Source organism: Echinops telfairi, unplaced genomic scaffold, assembly GCF_000313985.2.
Source record: "Echinops telfairi isolate 266 unplaced genomic scaffold, ASM31398v2 ScPeMD7_7457;HRSCAF=8495, whole genome shotgun sequence".
Lineage (NCBI taxonomy): Eukaryota > Metazoa > Chordata > Mammalia > Afrosoricida > Tenrecidae > Echinops > Echinops telfairi.
Window position 1 is genome coordinate 18,210,653 of NW_022111357.1, and position 16,680 is coordinate 18,227,332.

Sequence of the window (16,680 nt, forward strand, 5' to 3'; positions counted from 1 at the left end):
GCTCTGGGGCTCCGCGGGCGCCTCGGCTGCTTCTTCCCCGGCGTGGTCGGCCGTCCAGAGGGTCAGATTGTCTCGCAGCAGCTGCATGATGAGGGTGCTGTCCTTGTAGGAGTCCTCGCTGAGCGTGTGCAGGTCGGCCATGGCCTCGTCGAACGTGGTCTTGGCCAGTGAGATGGCCTCCTCGGGGCTGTTGGCGATCTCATAGTGGAAGACGGAGAAGTTCAGGGCGAGGCCCAGGCGGATGGGGTTGGTGGGGGGCATTTCCTTCTTGCTGATGTCCATGGCCTCCTGGTAGGCTGCCCGGGCCGAGTCGATAGTGCGCTTCTTGTCGTCCCCGGTGGCCACCTCGGCCAGGTATCGGTAGTAGTCACCCTTCATCTTCAGGTAGAAGACGCGGCACTCGGCGTCGCCGGCCTCCTTGATGAGGTGGCTGTCCAGCAGGCCCAGCACCGTGTCGCACACCCCCCGGAGCTCGGTCTCCACCTTCTCCCGGTACTCTTGCACCTCAGGGCCCTTCTCTTCAGCCCCCTCCTCGTTGCTCTTCTGCTCGATGCTGGACAGGACCCTCCAGGCCGCTCTCTGGCCACCCACCACGTTCTTGTAGGCCACTGAGAGCAGGTTGCGCTCCTCACAGGACAGCTCCTCGCCCTTCTCCACGGTGCCTTTCATGAAAGCGGCCATGTCCTCATAGCGCTCGGCCTGCTCGGCCAACTTGGCCTTCTGGATCAGGCTGGCTCTCTCCATGGCTCTGGGGACGGACAGGCAGGCGGCGAGCTAATTGGCTTCTTCAAGACCAATGCTGGACTGGTGCTGTCTGCCTGCCTTTTGGCTGAGTGGCCTGACCCAAAGGAGCGTGGGGAGGGGCAGGGGGCGGGCCCAGAACCAGACCCTGCCTCTCTCTTCTCTTCTCCCCACACCCTTTCCGGCTCTTCCTTAAAGGTAAGAGTGGGGTGAGTCATCGGGACAGTCAGCTACAGAAATGTGGGCGTGGACCCCCACATGCACAGGCACCTTTGGGGCTACTGGCTGCCCCCCTCAGTTCAGGACTGCCATTACATGCCCATGTTAGGTAGCTGTTCCAGTTTTAAATCGGATCCTCCTAACTAGTGTTCTTCCAGCGGGGAGGTAAGGATGGCGTCAGCTTCTTGCCTGCTTCAGTCCTGGAAACACCCGCAGAAGAATCCTGAAGATACACTTCCACCCCTGCAGAAGCCCAAGCACCTTACTATCCGTGAGCTAATGTAATCCCTACCAGGCTTCTGTCAGGTGGGCGGGACTGTGATTCCTCCCACTTTAGAGATGGGGACACTGAGGCCAAGAAGGGGTGAGATGAGTTCAGGGTCACACAGCCAGTAAACGGGCTCAGACTCCTCCCTCACTCCCTTTGCCTCCTCGCCCGAGGAGGCCTCTGGCTGTATTTGCAAGCGGGCGCCTGGCTTCTTCCTGAGTCTGCCAGAAGATGGTCCTGTGCCCTCACTCCTCCTCAGGGTCCTGTCCCCTCTGAATCCCCAGAGTGCAGAGGTGGCAGCTTTCAGGGTACCACTTAATGAGGTGTTTAACGAGCGGCCACTGACGCTCCAGCCCAGCCTTTGTGATTAGTCACCAGTAGGTTGGTCAGACACCTTCCCCATCGCTGCACAATTTTCCCTTTCAAGTCAGCGGCCTGTTGCCACTTGTTTACGGACTTCCCCTCTGGCTCTCCATGCCAGGCGGCCTCCCCCCCACTCCCCCCCACCTCCACACTGCCTGCCATCTATCAATGGCGCTCGCGGAGGGCGGGGGCCCAGCTCCCTGGCTGGCCCACTTTCCTGCCTGACTCAGCCTGCCCTCTGTCAAGAGCCTGGGAAGCAGGCCACCTGGACGCTCATCCCTTTTGGTCCCGTGGGGGACACTGCCAGCAACCTGGAGCTGATCAGAGCAGGGTGGTGATATGTACCCTTTGGGGTTCTGGGACAGCAGTGCCGGCTGAGTGCTGCCTCCCGCCGGCCATTTGTCTGTGCTCCGGGGTCAGGCCCTCCCTCTGACCCAGACTTCTCCCTTGGCCACCTTCTGTCCCTGATCATCTGAGGCCCTCGGTTTGAGTTGGCCATGTTTCAGCTAAAGGTGTCTGAGCCAGTGAGGGTGGGTCCCTGCCTACTCTCCTAACTCCTAGCCAGAGCTCCCAGAGGACTCTGGGATCCTGGGGTGGGGCTCCCCTGGCGGGACTTCAGCCGTCGAATCCACGAAGGTGGATCCCCCTCGCAGGCCTGGCCTGCCCCTGGTTCCTCTTGGGGGTTGCTCTCCTGAAAGGAATCTTAGGGCAGGCGGTGGGGCCCCACGGTGAGCCCTGCCTTTTGTTGTAGTTTTGCTCCCAGGAAGAAGCGCAGAGACGAGCCTGGGCTGATGCTTCGTGGTTTCCAAGGAAGCAGGGGGGGGGGGGGGGGGCTGGTGGCTCCAACATGCCAAGGCCCCGCTCACCCTGGACGGGCGCTCACGGGAGAAACAATGGACGGGGAAACAGTAAACTGTCCGCTGGGGGAGGGCACCTCGACGTAGTGCGATGCTGGGTTTTTCTCCCCCCTTTAGACTTTTCTATGTTCTCTACAGTTTCCATCGCCGTGAGCACAGTTTGTTAACGGAAGACCACGAGCTTAGACTCGGTGCGTTTGGAGTGCTTAGGCTCCAATCATAGACTGTGGCCTTGGTCCCGTTACGGCAACCTGGCCCTCAGTGCCTGTCGGTGTAAAATGAGACTCCCGGGGATTCAGTGTGTTACTAGAAAGCACTTAGCAGAGTGCATGGTACCCCATTCTGTGGGCAAAACAAAACAGAACAAGATGCACCTTTCTCACGAGCCTCCGCGCACAGCACTGCCACGGAGCTGAGCCTGACTAGAGGAAGGGCCCCAACCCGACCTCCCTGTGAGCCCAGCACCTGCCCCGGCAAGCGGGTGAGAGCATCCACAGGGAGAGAGGCCCTCCCACAGCCCTGCCTTCCGACCTCACCATCTAGTACATTCTGCAGGGACCTTCCTTGGCACTGGGCTTCCCCAAGTCCCTGGGGGGAAGCTGGAAGGCAGGCAGGCAGGCAGGATCAGGGACTGGGGAGGGACATGTGCACGGAGGGACACTTCTCTACACCATTTAAACCAGGGGGCCGGACCCTGGTTCATGGTTCAAACGACAAGCCCCAGGCCCTCAGCACAGGCCCGAGCAGGGGGACAGAGTTGTCCCCCCAACCCATCGAAGGGCAGACGGAAATCTGGGAGCCGAACTGTCTAACTCCTGCCGGCTCTGGCCTGTCGATCCTGACTCAGTTCCTGCTGTCTCAGGCGCCTCCCTTTGCCTCCGGCCTTCATTTCCCACGTCTGCGAGCCCAGGTGGGCAGGAGGCAGCAGGCCCTGGCGGGGCTCGGAGCTCCATGCAGTCAGATGCCTGAGTCAGTAGGGCAGGAGCTGGGCCGGGAGCCCAAAGGGGCTTTCCTCATGCTGCCTTGCCCCCTCGCCATCCTGTGCAGAGCACAAGGCATCTGGGCCGGGAACCAGCCCTTCTTGGGGTTATCACAGACCTGAGAGTCGTGACACAGGGCTGTGATCAGCTGCTCTCTGGCTCCGCTGAGAACAGAAAGGGCTCTGATTAATAGCAGCATGCGGGGTTCGGTCCGCTTCCAGAAAGAACCCCCTAGGACATTTTGTCATGGGACGGTCTCATTAAATAGGTGACCAGATGAGGCCGCAGCACCTTCTTTCCTGGGTTGGTTGTGAACCAGAGTCGAAGTATCCAAACAATTGTCTTTGGGAGGAGGTACCAGCCTTGTTCTCAGGGACGCAGCCAGGGGAGTCATTTTCTCCCCAGGGCTCTGCAGTTCAGGGTATCCCCGAGCTTCCGGACTAATCCCGGCTCCTGGAGACTGGAATGTGCGGAGACCAATAAGGTCAAGCTGAGAAGTGCTGAGAAGTACGAGATTAGAGATTACTTTCCGGCCAGTTTCAGGACTTGGGCACGTCCCTGCCTGCCTCTGGCCTGTTAGCCCATCAGCATATTGAGCCCCGGGTGGAGGACCTCTCAGCCCCCTGCTGGCTCAGAGGTCTCTACATTTAGTGGTTTCTCCCTCTAAGAGGCCCACCCTCCTGAACAGATGGACTGCACTCATTCTGAAGGTAGTGCAGACAGGTGGGTGTACAGGGGCAGGGGCAGAAGGCAAGCTGGAGTCCTGGACTTGACTGCTTTACCTTGGGGAAGTCCTATAAGCCTTTGGTGAAAAGGCTGATGTTGCCTTCCTCACAGGTTAGGCTGAGAGAACGGCCTGGTATTGGGAAGCCCTTGGTCAGTGGCAGCTGTAATGACAACATTTTAGCTTTTAGCCTGGTCTGTCTGTCTCTCTGTGAGAAGGTTCCGTGAGAATCCTGCCCTGGGCTGGGCTCCGTTCAGGGGTGTGACAGTTACAGACTGACGTTCAACCTCTCTCAGCCTGGGCTGACAGATCAGCTAAGTCTGGGGGATGGGGGTGTCTCCAGGAGTTTGGGGGGAGAACACAGGCCACCCTTCCCTGTCCCCCTGGCTTTGTTGTACCTTTTTTTTTTTTCATAGACCCCCCCAGGGCTGCACTAACCAGCTGGACAAAGCTGGACGTGAGGGTGGGCTGCGTGCCTTCCTGCACACCCACTCCCGCCCCACCCCAGACCCAAAGTAAAGGTGGTAGCAGCAGACGGTGAGGCTACGGCAAGAGGGGCTTTATTGTGGTTTTAAAAGGTACAGGACACGGTAAGCAAGCCCCCTGTGCTGGCCCTGCTGCCTCCTGGGCCAGCTTGTCCCCTCCGCTCCTTGGAGGACACGGGCCACCGTGAAGCCCTCAGGCCCTCAGTGCTGGGGCCCAGGGGCAGCAGCCTCCCTACTCCTGGGGGGTGGGGGTGGAGGGGCTGTGGGAACAGGGATAAGCCAGCAGTGCTTCCAACAGTTACCAGACCTGTTTGGCAGCGTCACATCCCACACCCCAGCGGGCTCTGGAAGAAACCTGCTTGGCTCGATTAAAGCTGTGCCTGCTTTGGAGGGGAGGGGAGGAGAGGGTCTGGGCAGGCTGTAAGACAAGATTCCTAGTCTTGATCTCTTTCCCATCTGGGGAAGGGGCGCGGGAAGGGAGGGTGTCAGCAAAGCATGATGCCGCTGCTGCTTTTGCTGCAGATGGCTGTCTGTCCTCCGCCCCGGCATGGTGTGGGGTGGGGGCAAAGAGGCCAGCCCCTGCCCCCTGGGGGAGGAGCCCTAAAAAGCACATATGTGGGCCGGGCTAGGGCACAGACCCTGTAGGCACAGACGGTGGCAGACAGGCCACAGGCTAGGCAGGTAGAAGTGACGGGCGCCTGGCTCCCCCCAGGCCGTTCCTGGAGAGGCAGAGAGCAGTGGTCCTCAGGAGGTCCTTAAGCCCCCTCACACACTGGAGGTCCCCGGCAGGACAGCACAGGAGGAGAAGAGAGAGGGTTAGAGGTGGCCTTGGGGACAGGTGCTGCCTCTCCCTCGGGGGCCGGGGCTGAGGCAGCAGAGCAGGGGAGGAAGTGGGCAGGTCAGAGAAAGCTCAGCAGGGACAGGAAGCCAGGATCTAACAGTGTTAGTGACCAAGGGCTCCAGTACACCAGGATGCCACCAGGGCAGCACCCAAGCCTCCGCCTCACCCTTCACCTCCTGCTACACACGGAGAGCACCTCTTGCAGACCAGAATGGGGCTGGCTGGGCTCTCTTAGCCTTGCCTGCCCCCTCCGTCCTCCTGTGTCAGGGGGACCCTGGGGGCCCTACCACTGCCAGCACGCACACTGCACCACACACCAGACAGCTGAGTGAGCTCCGTGGGGCTGACCGGCATGCGATGAGGATGAATGAGATGGTGGGTGGGGGGCGAGGCAGGGCTGGCCAACGGGGGAGATACGGTCTTACCAGCTAACCCTCTGCAAAGAGGCCTGTTAGCTCCCCTCAGGCTGTGCAGGAGATGGCAAAGTCCTGACAGGTGTCCTCCTGAGGAAGATACCAGAGAGGTGGGCCACTGTCTAGAAGCGTCCACATGGGCCCTGCCACCCAGTTGGTGGGGGATTGCTAGGGGCTCTGGTTTTCCAGCTGGATCTATGGTCTCATCGTCCTTTGTCCTTTATTTTTGTTTTTTTTAAAGCTGGGCCCAGTAGCTGGGACTCAGGAGGGGACGCAGCAGAGTGGAAGAGTTTGGGGGGTCTCTTCCCCCAAGACGGGAAGGTCAAGGGGTGAACAAAGAACAGGATGACCTGGTCTCAGGGCCTCGGGGGCAGGCTGCAGCCTTCTCCCCTCTGCCCGCTCAGGAGAGGAGAGCCCTGGCCATGGCCCCGGGCTGCCCGCATCCCCAGGCTGCCCGCAGAGACCCCCCCACTTTGGGCAGAAAGTGCAGAGGGTTGCCAGCTATAACCTCAGCCAAAGAAAAACAAAATCCAAACGAAACCAAATCAACTCTTAGAAACAAAAATTTATTACAGGCAAGAAACAAAGAATACTGGCTTAAATAAAAGGCAGGTGGGCGGGCGTTCCTCCTTACCACCCCACCCCCCACCTTCTAGGCCACTGCAGGCTGGGGCCAAGCTGTTCACCCCATAAAGAGCCCCGGGGCCGCCCCTTCCCAGCTCTGCCTGTGACTACCAGCTCCTGGGCAAAGGAAGGCCGCCATCTGGGGGCCTGCTTATGTCTCTTCCCACCGGTCTCACCCACTTGCAGGGGAAAGGAGGGGCAATTCTCTGTCTATTTTGATAAGACACCACAGCTCCAGGCCCAGACGGGACATCCTTCGAGTTCTGAGTATACCCTGCACTGGCTGACCCCACTCCTTCCTTCCTCTTCTCCGGCTGGCCGCCCCCAGGCAGCAGAGACACCCTGGCCCCCAGCCCCAACTGGGACCCCATCTTCAGAGCTGGGAGGGGCCCGGTGGCTCCTAGGATGACAGCAACTCCCCATACTGCCATCACCCCACCCACCACACCCTGCCGCAGCCAGTCTGGGCAGGTCAGAGCTGGAAGCCTAACCTGGGGGCTGGGTGGCGTCAGAGTCCCTGCTGCGGGTTGTCTGCAGTGCTGGGGCAACAGGGCCTCAGCCCCAGGAGAGCCCTGGAGTCGCCAGTGACCCAGGGACATGCTCCCCTCCCCACTGCGGACGCTTGGGGGCTGGACAGGGAGGGGAACATCCTAGGGGATGGGGAAGCGGGGCAGCCACACTCTCTCACGCAGCAACCAGAAGCACGCACGCTCACGGTCCGGCTCCTACGGGCACTCACTGGGACGGACGGACCCGCCTGTGGAGAACCCTCACCCAGACAGCAACGCGCTGACTTTTTTTCCCTTTGCATTTAAAAACCGCGACTTAGAAAAGAAGTCTATAAAATTGTGCAAAATACCCAGCATTAATACACCGTTTCAAGTATTGCCAGCATGGGTATAACCTGCCCACCCCCAGACCTGACTTGGGAGTGAGCTGGGTGGGCCAGGGTCCCTGGGAGAACCCCCCCCCCTTGCGCCTGGCCCCCAGGCAGGAGGGGTGGGACAGGGTCCCCTCCCGAGTGTTCTGCAGGGATTTGAAGGAGCGGAGGCTTTGGGTGCCTGGCTGGCCGACGGGTTCCCACACTGCCTCCTCCCCTCCCTGCTGGGCCTTCTTGGTCTTCCTGGCCACCGCCATTGGAAACAAGACCGATCAGGATAAGATCGAGGAGCCCCACCCCAAGCGGCACATAGGGCCGGCAGCTCCTCTCAGAGGGTGCCTCTGCGTCCCTCCCACAGGACCCAGGGGAGGCCTGGTCCCCTTGCTTCGCATCATTCCTGCCCCGGATCACCTGGGGGTGGTAGGGGTGGTCTGGGGCCCAAGGCGCGGGGACCTGGGTTTGGGAGCAGAGGTCTAGCCATGGGATGGTCTGGGAAGCCGCACAGGGGTAGGAAATAAATACGAAAAGACTGGAGTCTGGCGGCTCGGCTTCCCTGGGATGGAACAGGGAGGGTCCCAGCAGGTGTACAGGGCAGGCAGCAGGTGAGTGTGGAAGGGCAGGCAGGCCAGCAGGTGGCAAGTACGGAGCCCCCTTCAAGGATGGCCTCCTACCATGCTGGCATCGGGCTTGGCTCCGCAGGCCGGCTCTTCGCTTCTGATGGGTGAGGGCAGCACAGCGTCAGCCTGCACAAATCCCCTCCGGTCGATCAGGCTTCCAGACACAAAGCAGGGGGCACATCAAGGCTCTGCCAACCCAGGCACCAGAGGGGCGGCCCAGGGGTGGCAGAAGGCCCAACTCCCATCCAAAGAAAGCCCCAGCCCAGGAAGGCTGGGGGGGTGGGGGGGCAGCTCTCAGCAGGGGCTCAAGACCCTGCTCGTCCAGAAAGTCCCCCTCGGCTTTCAGCCACAAGGAATTCGGACTGGCCCTCTGTCTAAAGCAAGGGTGAAGGGTGTCCTGGGACTCAAGGCAGCTACTGTTTCTCCCAGGACGGCAGGGGTGCTGGGGAGTTGGGGAAGGCAGGCCTGAGCCGTCTGTCCTGTCCCTCGGGCTCCCCCTGGTGTCGGGTCTGCAGTGGTGAGCCAGGCACCAGGCCCGCGACATGTTCCTGTGGTCAACCTTGGCGGGCAGGGTTCTATGTAAGATCTAAGTAGCTCGTGTTCATATCTCGTGTTCAGCTTTTTCTACAACGAACACCTATGCGTTGTGACAAGTAACAGATCTCCACAAGTCTCGTACCTGACCAATGCGCTGTACACACTGTCCACCGAGGGTGCCCGAGGTGTGGGGAGAGGTCCACTCATACCCAGACCCTCTGGGACACGTGGCCTCCTCCCAGTGCCACCCCCCACCTTGCAGGGCAGTCACCGTGGCCTCTCTGCTTACCTCGGAGGTAGGGGGCCACAGAGCACAGCACAGCAGTTGGTGAGAACACTCTTATGGCTGTAGGGGTTGACGGAGGCCTCGCCGCCCCTCTTGCTGGACCAAGAGCCTTTGATCTGCAAGCAGGGAAGAGGCCTGGCTCAGGTCTCTCAGGCCTTCTCTGCCTTAGGAAGGCATGTGGACTCCCAGAGGGGCACAGCGGAGCCCGGGCCATTCTGTGAGGACTGGGGAAGATGAAGGCGCCCCTCACTAGGACTGAAGACAAAGCAAAGCTCAAGGGGTGGTTTCTGAGCACACTTGGGGGGATTCCACCCTCCCCCTGGCCAGCACCAGAGAGGGAGGGTAGTACATGGGCACAGGGCCCCAGCTGACCAGGCAGCAAGCCCTGGGCCTGCCGCTGGTAGCTGTATAACCCAACAGACCATCACTGTGAATCTCACTCCCCATTTACAAAATGCGGGCAAAAAGCAGTTTTGTGGGAGCACTCAGTGAGGCCCTGGCAGCCCTCGCCCGGGTCCTCAGCTCCCACAGGCACTGAGCTCTGCAGGAAAGGGCCAGTGCCAGCCTGCACCCAGCTAGTAACATCCGAGAGAGCAGCAGCCAGCAGAGCATGCTGGGAGCTACTGACGGACTCACTCCTACTCTGGGTCACCCTGGGGAACATGACGCATGGTCACGTGTGTGAGGTTTCCCAGGAGGGCAGATGGTCAAACTACGTTTTCTGCCTGGTGGCGGCCCCTGGAAGAGATGCCCTAGATGGCTTGGGAAGGTGGCCACGGCGCCCAGGGCTGAGCACACAGTAGGTGTTCACACGGTGCTCACTGATGGGGGGGATCTGCACAACGGCAGGTAGGGAGGGCCCACAGAGCCCACTGTCCGGGCGGCTCCTGGCACTACAGGTGCTCCCGAGGGCATCTGAGGACAGTCGCATCTCTGCTGGCTGCAGTGCGGCGTGGCCGAGCACAGAGGAGCCACGGCCGTGATCTCTATGAGGGCACCACATGGTGAGCTCTGGCTCGGTCCCTGCCCAGGGCGAGCCACTCAAACATCAAAGGAGGAAGCAGCTCAGCTGTTTTCTCAGCCTCGGTGGGCATGTTGCCCACCCAGGGAGCAGACGGGGATGAGAAGCACTCTGGACAAGTAGCATGGCCAAGGAGTGCCTGCTGTGGGGGACGGGCTGCTGCCCCTGGTGGGGCTGCGGAGAAAAGCTGCCAGGGGCCTTGGGCACCCGCGTCCAGGGATGAGAGTCCCAGGAGGGTGAGCCAGGAAGGAGCAGCTGGCTGTCCCGTCCCACCCACCTCCACCCGGGTTCCCCCAGCAGTCCGTGGGCCCGGATGCCCCAGGGGCTGCAGGCTCCCTCAGCCCTGCCGCCTGAGGACCGTCCCCAGGAGGCTCACTCACATCTTCGTTGGTTGTCAGGTTGGAGGCGACGAGGTAAGTGTGAAACCCTGAGAGGCCCAGGATGGACCAGATGGAGAAGAAGCAGATCACCAGCTCCAGCACGGTGAGCGCAGTCAAGGGCCGTCCACGCGGGGCTCTGAGCGGGCAGGGCAGGGCAGGGCCTGGGAGTGGGCCACACTGGCCTCTCTCACCTAGCCTCCTAGGGAGCTTCTTCCCAGAAAGAAATCTGCTCTGTAACCCCGCCCTTCCTGGGGCTCAGTCACTAGTTCTCAGCAGGCTCACCGCCTGCACCCAAGGAGAGTTATGGGAGCCATCCTGGAGAGGGTGAGGCGACCATGGGCTGTGTGGCGGGGGGCGGCAACAGAATCACAGCCATGACATGGCCTACGAAGCTTGGTAGGGCTTCCAAGCCTGGCTCCCCACGCCCGTGCCCAGAGACAGGGACTGTGCTTCTGGGAACCCTTGGCTACACCAGCATGGAGCACTGGGAACAGAAGCAACAGGTGCGTCGGACTCCGGGGGACAAACACGCACGCACGCGGCACCGACCCCCGTGGGAACCTGCCGCAGTGATGGGGCCTCAGGTTCCCACCAGGCCGCCCACCAGTCAGCAAAGGATATCTGGCTGGCGTGTCCTTCAGAGTGGAGAGGAAGTTGCTTCCCTGAGAGCCTGGGGAGGAAGAAATGGCAGGCAGGCACAGCTCAGGCGGGGACGGTGAGGGGGGGGGTGGTTGACCACACCCTGGTGCCCGCGGCCGCCTGCTCCACCGCCCCTCCTCCCTCCCTCCCCTCACTCACGCAATGTCAGGTGGGTGACCACGCAGGCGAAGATGAAGGCCGTCAGGAAGGAGAGGGAGAGAATGAACGCATAGAAGAAGCGGTAGTTGCGTCTCCCGACACAGTTGCCCACCCAGGGGCAGTGATGGTCAAACCGTTCTGCAAGCGGGCACGGGGCCGGGGTTAATGTCTGTCTGTCTGTGTCTGCCGGCCCACAGCCAGTGCAGGTGCTCGCAGGCCTCCGCCCGGTCCACTGCCCACCGGCCAGCTCTCAATTCTTTGGACACACCCTGTTCTGGCCGCCTGACCCCCGCTGTCTCCCAGGCTCCTCGGGTCTCTGCCACTGCCTGAAGACCGGCTCCGACGCAGGCTGGGTGGGGGCCCCTGTCATCTGCCTCTCTTGCCTGGGCAGCAGTGGGTTGACACATGGACTTATCACCGAGGAGGTGGCCAGTAAAGACCCACAGAAAGCACCTGATCGACAACCCTGGGCCCCCACCAACAGCCAAGGGCCCAAGTCCTGCTCTCTGCTCTCAGCCACTATGGTAACCCCGGAACAGCAGCGCCCACCGCCAAGCTCAGTCGGAGGGCTGAGCTCACGGCAGTGCCATGTCCCGTGGGGGCATGGGGTGGGTGCACACTCAAGACTGCTGGGCAGAGTTCCTGTGGGGATGGCCGTCACCAGCCCGTTGTAGGCCTCAGGCCCTCCCGGGTGGGTGGGGCCCCTGAGTCACCGGCTCCGGCCTGCTGTCATGGGGTGTTCCCCGCTGCTCCGGGCTCCAGGCACGCTGAGCTCACCGCCCTGGGAGCTGTGCACAGTCAACAGTGGTATAGCTCGCCCGTCTACGCACGTGGTATTTCTCACAGGGCACCCTCCCTGGGGCTCACCTACAGTCCCCATCCGAGCCACGTAGCCTCTGGAGGACGCGGAGAGGGGACCAGACAGACTCTGGTTCCCCAGCAACCGCTGCAAGTCGTAGGACAGGAACCTAGATCCCCACCCTGGTCAGATTCTTGCCACCTCTCCACCTCTCCTGCTCCCGGATTCTTGTCCCTCCCACACCCTGGCGATCTGATCAGAGTCTGTCCCCAGGGCCGGCAAAGCCTTCTCTTCTCAGTATAGACCAATCTGGAGGATGTCTGCCCCAGCCCCTGGTTGCTGGACACATGAGCTTATTGGGGACCAGGCTAAGGCCTGGGAGAAGGGGTTCAGAGCCGCCCACACCTCTGGCCAGATGCAGACCCTGCACAGCTGCCGAGGGACTTCCTGTCCCATCTCTGATACTTCAGCCGCCCACCTCCCCCTCCACCTGGTCTTTCTCAGCGGTCCCAACCCCGCAGCCCCACCTGGTGGCTCCCACTCACCCACACAGTTGTCGCACACACTGCAGTGTGAGGTCCGTGGTGGCCGAAACATCTTGCAGGTGAAGCAGTACTTCAGCTTCACCATCTGCCCATTGATCATCACTTCCCGGGTCCGAGGGGGTGGCCGGTACGTGGAGCTGCCTGTGTTGTCTGCAGTGAGGAGAGAGGGGTGGGGGGATGCTCCAGCCAGCACGAAGCCAGAGCCCCAGCCGCTGGCCAGGAGAGCCCATTTCTGGGGAGCCAGCACTGGCCTAAGCAGAGGCAAACAGTGAGTGCTACCGCAGCCTGAGCTGCCGCTGCGCGCCTGGCGCTGTGCTGGCTTCGCACACCTGCTCGTCCTCTGAGATGGGCCAGCAGAGAAGGCAGGCTCAGGAAGGTTTCCTGGAGTCAGAAGGAGCCGAGGTCCGGCTTACCGGAGGTTCAGGGGACGAAGGAACAAAGCACAGAACACAATCAAGGGACAGTCAGGCCAATCCAGAAGGTGAGACCACCTCCAAGACCCCTGGACAGATCTCCGCACCAAGTCAATGTCGCTCAACCACGAGAGGGGGGCTCATTCTCAGAGATTCTGGAGACCTAACAAGCAAAAGCAACACAGGACCCTCAACTGTAGTGGGAGAAAGGAAAACAAGGGACCACGGAGCAACAAACGATATTTGGAAGGCAGAGGGGGAAACCTGGCTGGAGACTGAAATGAGGGAAATATGAATTTCACAGGGTAGGGCAATGGAATTGGGGCTACAGAGATTATATTCTGAAGCTACATACTGAAATGTTTATGGAAGAGTGTGTCTGGTGTCTAGAATAAGAACAAGTAAACAACATATATATATATGGGGGGGGAGTAAAATAAACAAGATACAACTGTTGACTTTAGGTGGTAACTCCTTAGGAATTACAATTCTGCTCATACTTCCCTTAATATTGTACAGAAATTTCCTCTTTCTAAATTAATCTGTAGTTTCAATAGTCTCAATCAAAAGTCCAGGAGGCTTTCTTATGGAAACTGACAAAGTCATCCTAAACTTTATGCGGAAGCACAAAGGAACAGTCAAGCTACTCATGGAGAAGAAGAGGAAAGCCGAGCGCTTCAGTAGCAGAGCTCCGGACCCCTGACAAAGCGACAGTCCTCAGGACAGCACGGTGCTGGTGGAAACACTGGCCAATGGAAAGAAGAGAGAATCCAAAACAGATCCACACAGACAAGATCACGTGGCTGATGACTAGGGCCTCTTCTGGGCAGACGGTTGGTCTTTGCACAATGGTGTTGGGCCCACCAGCTAAGCATACAGGAACACACATCTGCATCCCTGCCTCACACCAAATCAAACTGCAATTCCAGATGGCCGACGGGCAGACTGTGTGGTGGTGACGTCAAACAGACGTCCCAGCCTCAGTGTTCTGCGAAGCAGGGATGATAGGAGAATGGTGCACGGGCTCACCTCTTATTGGTTGGCTTTCCCCGATACCATTTGTGAGATGTGTGACCGAGCAAATCACTAACTTCTCTGTGCCTCGGCTTCCTCAACCATGGAAACGGGGACAGGATTAGCACCCACCTCGTGGGGCCGTTGTAAGGACCACAGGAGTTCATGAATGTGACCCGCGTTGGAAGATGCTTCTTAAATGTGTGTCATCGCAATGAGCTAATAGAATCACACCTACTCCTCACTTACCAACTGTCTGACGTCCCTCGTTCCCCCCAGGTTCATTCGTACTGGGAGGTATTTCCTGGATTCTTTATCATTTTATTGGAAGCTCTTACAGATATTATAACAGTCCACAATTCAATCAGAAGAAGCATAATTACAATTGCTACCATCATCGGTTCCAGGCCATTTTCTTTCTTCTTGAACGTTTTGCTACCAGCTCCCCTGTGTTCCCTCCCACCCCTACCCTACCCCCCAGGGAACCTTTATTATATTATATTATATTATATTATATTATATTATATTATATTATATTATATTATACTATACTTTTTACCAGATCTTACACTGTCCAATGTGTCTGTTCACCTGCAACTGTTATCCGTTCCCCTCAAGAGGGGTTACACAGTCATCATTGCTATCAGCTCCCACATCTCGTATTTTTATGACAATAATAAAAGGATACTACAATGTTGAACATTGAGGATGTCTGTCCGGCAGTAAGAAACGCCACAGTGAGTGAGGGTAGCACTGGCTGTAACAGGTAAGGTCACCTGTCAACTGGGGTGAGTCATGGCTCCCGGGGTTAGCAGTTGCGTCAGGGGATGCTTTGGCAGTTACCTAATGAAACCACCATCCTCTCATTTGCGATCTGCTGAGGTCACCCCCATTTTTGCATCATGTAGATTTTCACATAACAGCCTGGCCTCTAGCCTAACCACGTCACTACCGGAGAAGGAAGAACACTGAGAAATGAGAGGGGACGCAGAAAAGCAAGCCCTTCACAGAGTCGGACAATGTGCTCAGCACTCTACATACACGAGCTCACTTAACTCATTAAATTAAAAAAATAAACAAACAACCTTTTCATCGTGAACTAGGTGAAAAGTCCTCCATCTTTCCTGATCCTCTGAGATCCTTTCTTGGGTAAATGCTGCCCTTGGGATCTCAAAAGGCTGCTCATTCTAACAGGAGGGTGAGCTCAGTTTCAGATGGAAGGGTGGTCGTGGGGGCCCAGGAAGCCTCGTCTCTTACAATTCTGAGATCTGTTCTACTGTCTCTCCTCTTCTGCCGGCGGTTTCGAAGGGGATCCATGTGGAGCAGCTGGTGGGGGTAGCTGGGCGCCAACTAGTTCTTCTGGTCTCGGCTTTGCAGACACCAATGTTGGCACGGCCGCGGAGTCCACTGGACAATGGTTTCCCTGTCTTTCGGTTTTCCTCACTCCTCTTTCTTTCCGATGGGGACAGGCCAATCGTTGGACATTAGATGGCAGCTTCTGAGCCTTTAGGACCGCAGCCACTACTCAACAGACAGGCTGCAGAGCACTGTCTTTGTGAACTATGTGATGCCAATTGACCTCGGTGTCCCAGGAGACGACGACCCGGATCGCCCAGTCATTTAATTCGTCCTGTTTATATTCCCGCCAGGTAGATCATCACCATCATCTCCAGTTTACAGTTATGGGAACGTGACTTGCCCAAGGACACCTTATTAGCTCAGAGGCAGAATGTGTGAGCCCACACTTCCAAAGCTCGTGTTTGAGGCTTATCAAATGTAAAGAGTCAAGCACACCTTAGAATCAGCAATCACTTGCGATCAAAAGGGCAGCAACTACCTAAGGCCAGCGTTCAGAAGGGTTCGGGAAGGAGGAGGAGTGGAAACCGGAAGCACAGGGAGGAAGCGGGGTCCGAGCGTGCTGCGTGTGCGCACTGAAGGGACTGAACGGAGCGAGGTGAGACAGACGGTGCGGAAATCGTTGAATGTAAAACTGATCATCTGTTCTGTAAGCCACCACCCAATTCACAAACGGTTTTAAAAAACTATATGTCAATAACACTGTTTTTAAAAAGCAAAAAACAAAGCCTGTTTAATCCTTACGGGGTTCCTTCTTTCTGGTGATCACACAGTGCTGGAGAAACCTCAGAGAGCAGGTCACATAGTCACTGGCACACAGCACGGTCAGCACATGCCCTCCTCGGACCTGATCGATTCCACACTCCCATTTACAAACAAGCAAGCAAAGGCCCAGAGAGGCTAGGGATTTACTCAAGGTCACCCAGCCGGGGAGTGGCAGAACCAGGAGCCCATTGGAGAGTCTCTACAGAGCCCTTCCCCGTCCCTCGGCTCTGCCTGGCCAGTTCCCAGATCTGAAGGTTCTTCCTTCGTACTCTCTCACGCTCCACTCCCAGAGCCCGGCCGGTCCAGGACCATGTCACCACATAGCCCGCCTCGCACACCCCATGCTCAAAACCCTCAAAACTAGTGTCATGGTCGTTAGGTGCAACTCAAAAGCTACCCTGCACACACAGAACAAAAGGCCACCGGGTCCTGCGCCACCCTCACAATTGTTCCAGTACAGCCACTGTGTCAACCCACCTCCCGAGGGCTGTTCCAAGCAGGGTGCGCTTCCCCGCAGACAGGTCTCCCCTGATAACATGTCCAAAGTCCTGCTCTCCTGGTCTCTACGGAGCATTCTGGCTGAACGTCTCCAGGTCAGAGCTGCTTGTTCTTTGGCAGTCCCTGGTGCTCCCAATAGCCCTTGCCAGCACCACGGTCCACATGCGTGGATTTTCCTTCGGTCTATCTTAGTCAGTGTCCAACTTTCACATGCATGTGAGGCAACTGAAAATACCATTGCTCGGTGGGTGGTGCG

The 16,680-nt window shown here is 58.5% G+C and overlaps 2 protein-coding genes across 2 annotated transcripts in view; both read right to left on the minus strand.

Annotated features, from left to right (window-relative positions):
* The window catches only part of SFN (stratifin), a 4,871-nt gene extending 4,127 nt beyond the window's left edge, over positions 1 to 744 (minus strand). Inside the window, exon 1 of the mRNA XM_013005271.2 lies at positions 3 to 744. Within this exon, the coding sequence (XP_012860725.1) occupies positions 3 to 744 (742 nt within the window). The remainder of the gene's footprint in view (positions 1 to 2) is intronic.
* A 4,673-nt stretch (positions 745 to 5,417) lies between these two features.
* The window catches only part of ZDHHC18 (zinc finger DHHC-type palmitoyltransferase 18), a 17,623-nt gene continuing 6,360 nt past the window's right edge, over positions 5,418 to 16,680 (minus strand). Inside the window, exons 3-9 of the mRNA XM_004705075.2 lie at positions 12,379 to 12,528; positions 11,035 to 11,172; positions 10,858 to 10,906; positions 10,237 to 10,339; positions 8,839 to 8,951; positions 8,067 to 8,166; positions 5,418 to 5,981 (exon numbers count right to left, since the gene is read on the minus strand). Coding sequence (XP_004705132.2) covers positions 5,940 to 5,981; positions 8,067 to 8,166; positions 8,839 to 8,951; positions 10,237 to 10,339; positions 10,858 to 10,906; positions 11,035 to 11,172; positions 12,379 to 12,528 — 695 coding nt within the window. The 3' untranslated portion in view covers positions 5,418 to 5,939. The remainder of the gene's footprint in view (positions 5,982 to 8,066; positions 8,167 to 8,838; positions 8,952 to 10,236; positions 10,340 to 10,857; positions 10,907 to 11,034; positions 11,173 to 12,378; positions 12,529 to 16,680) is intronic.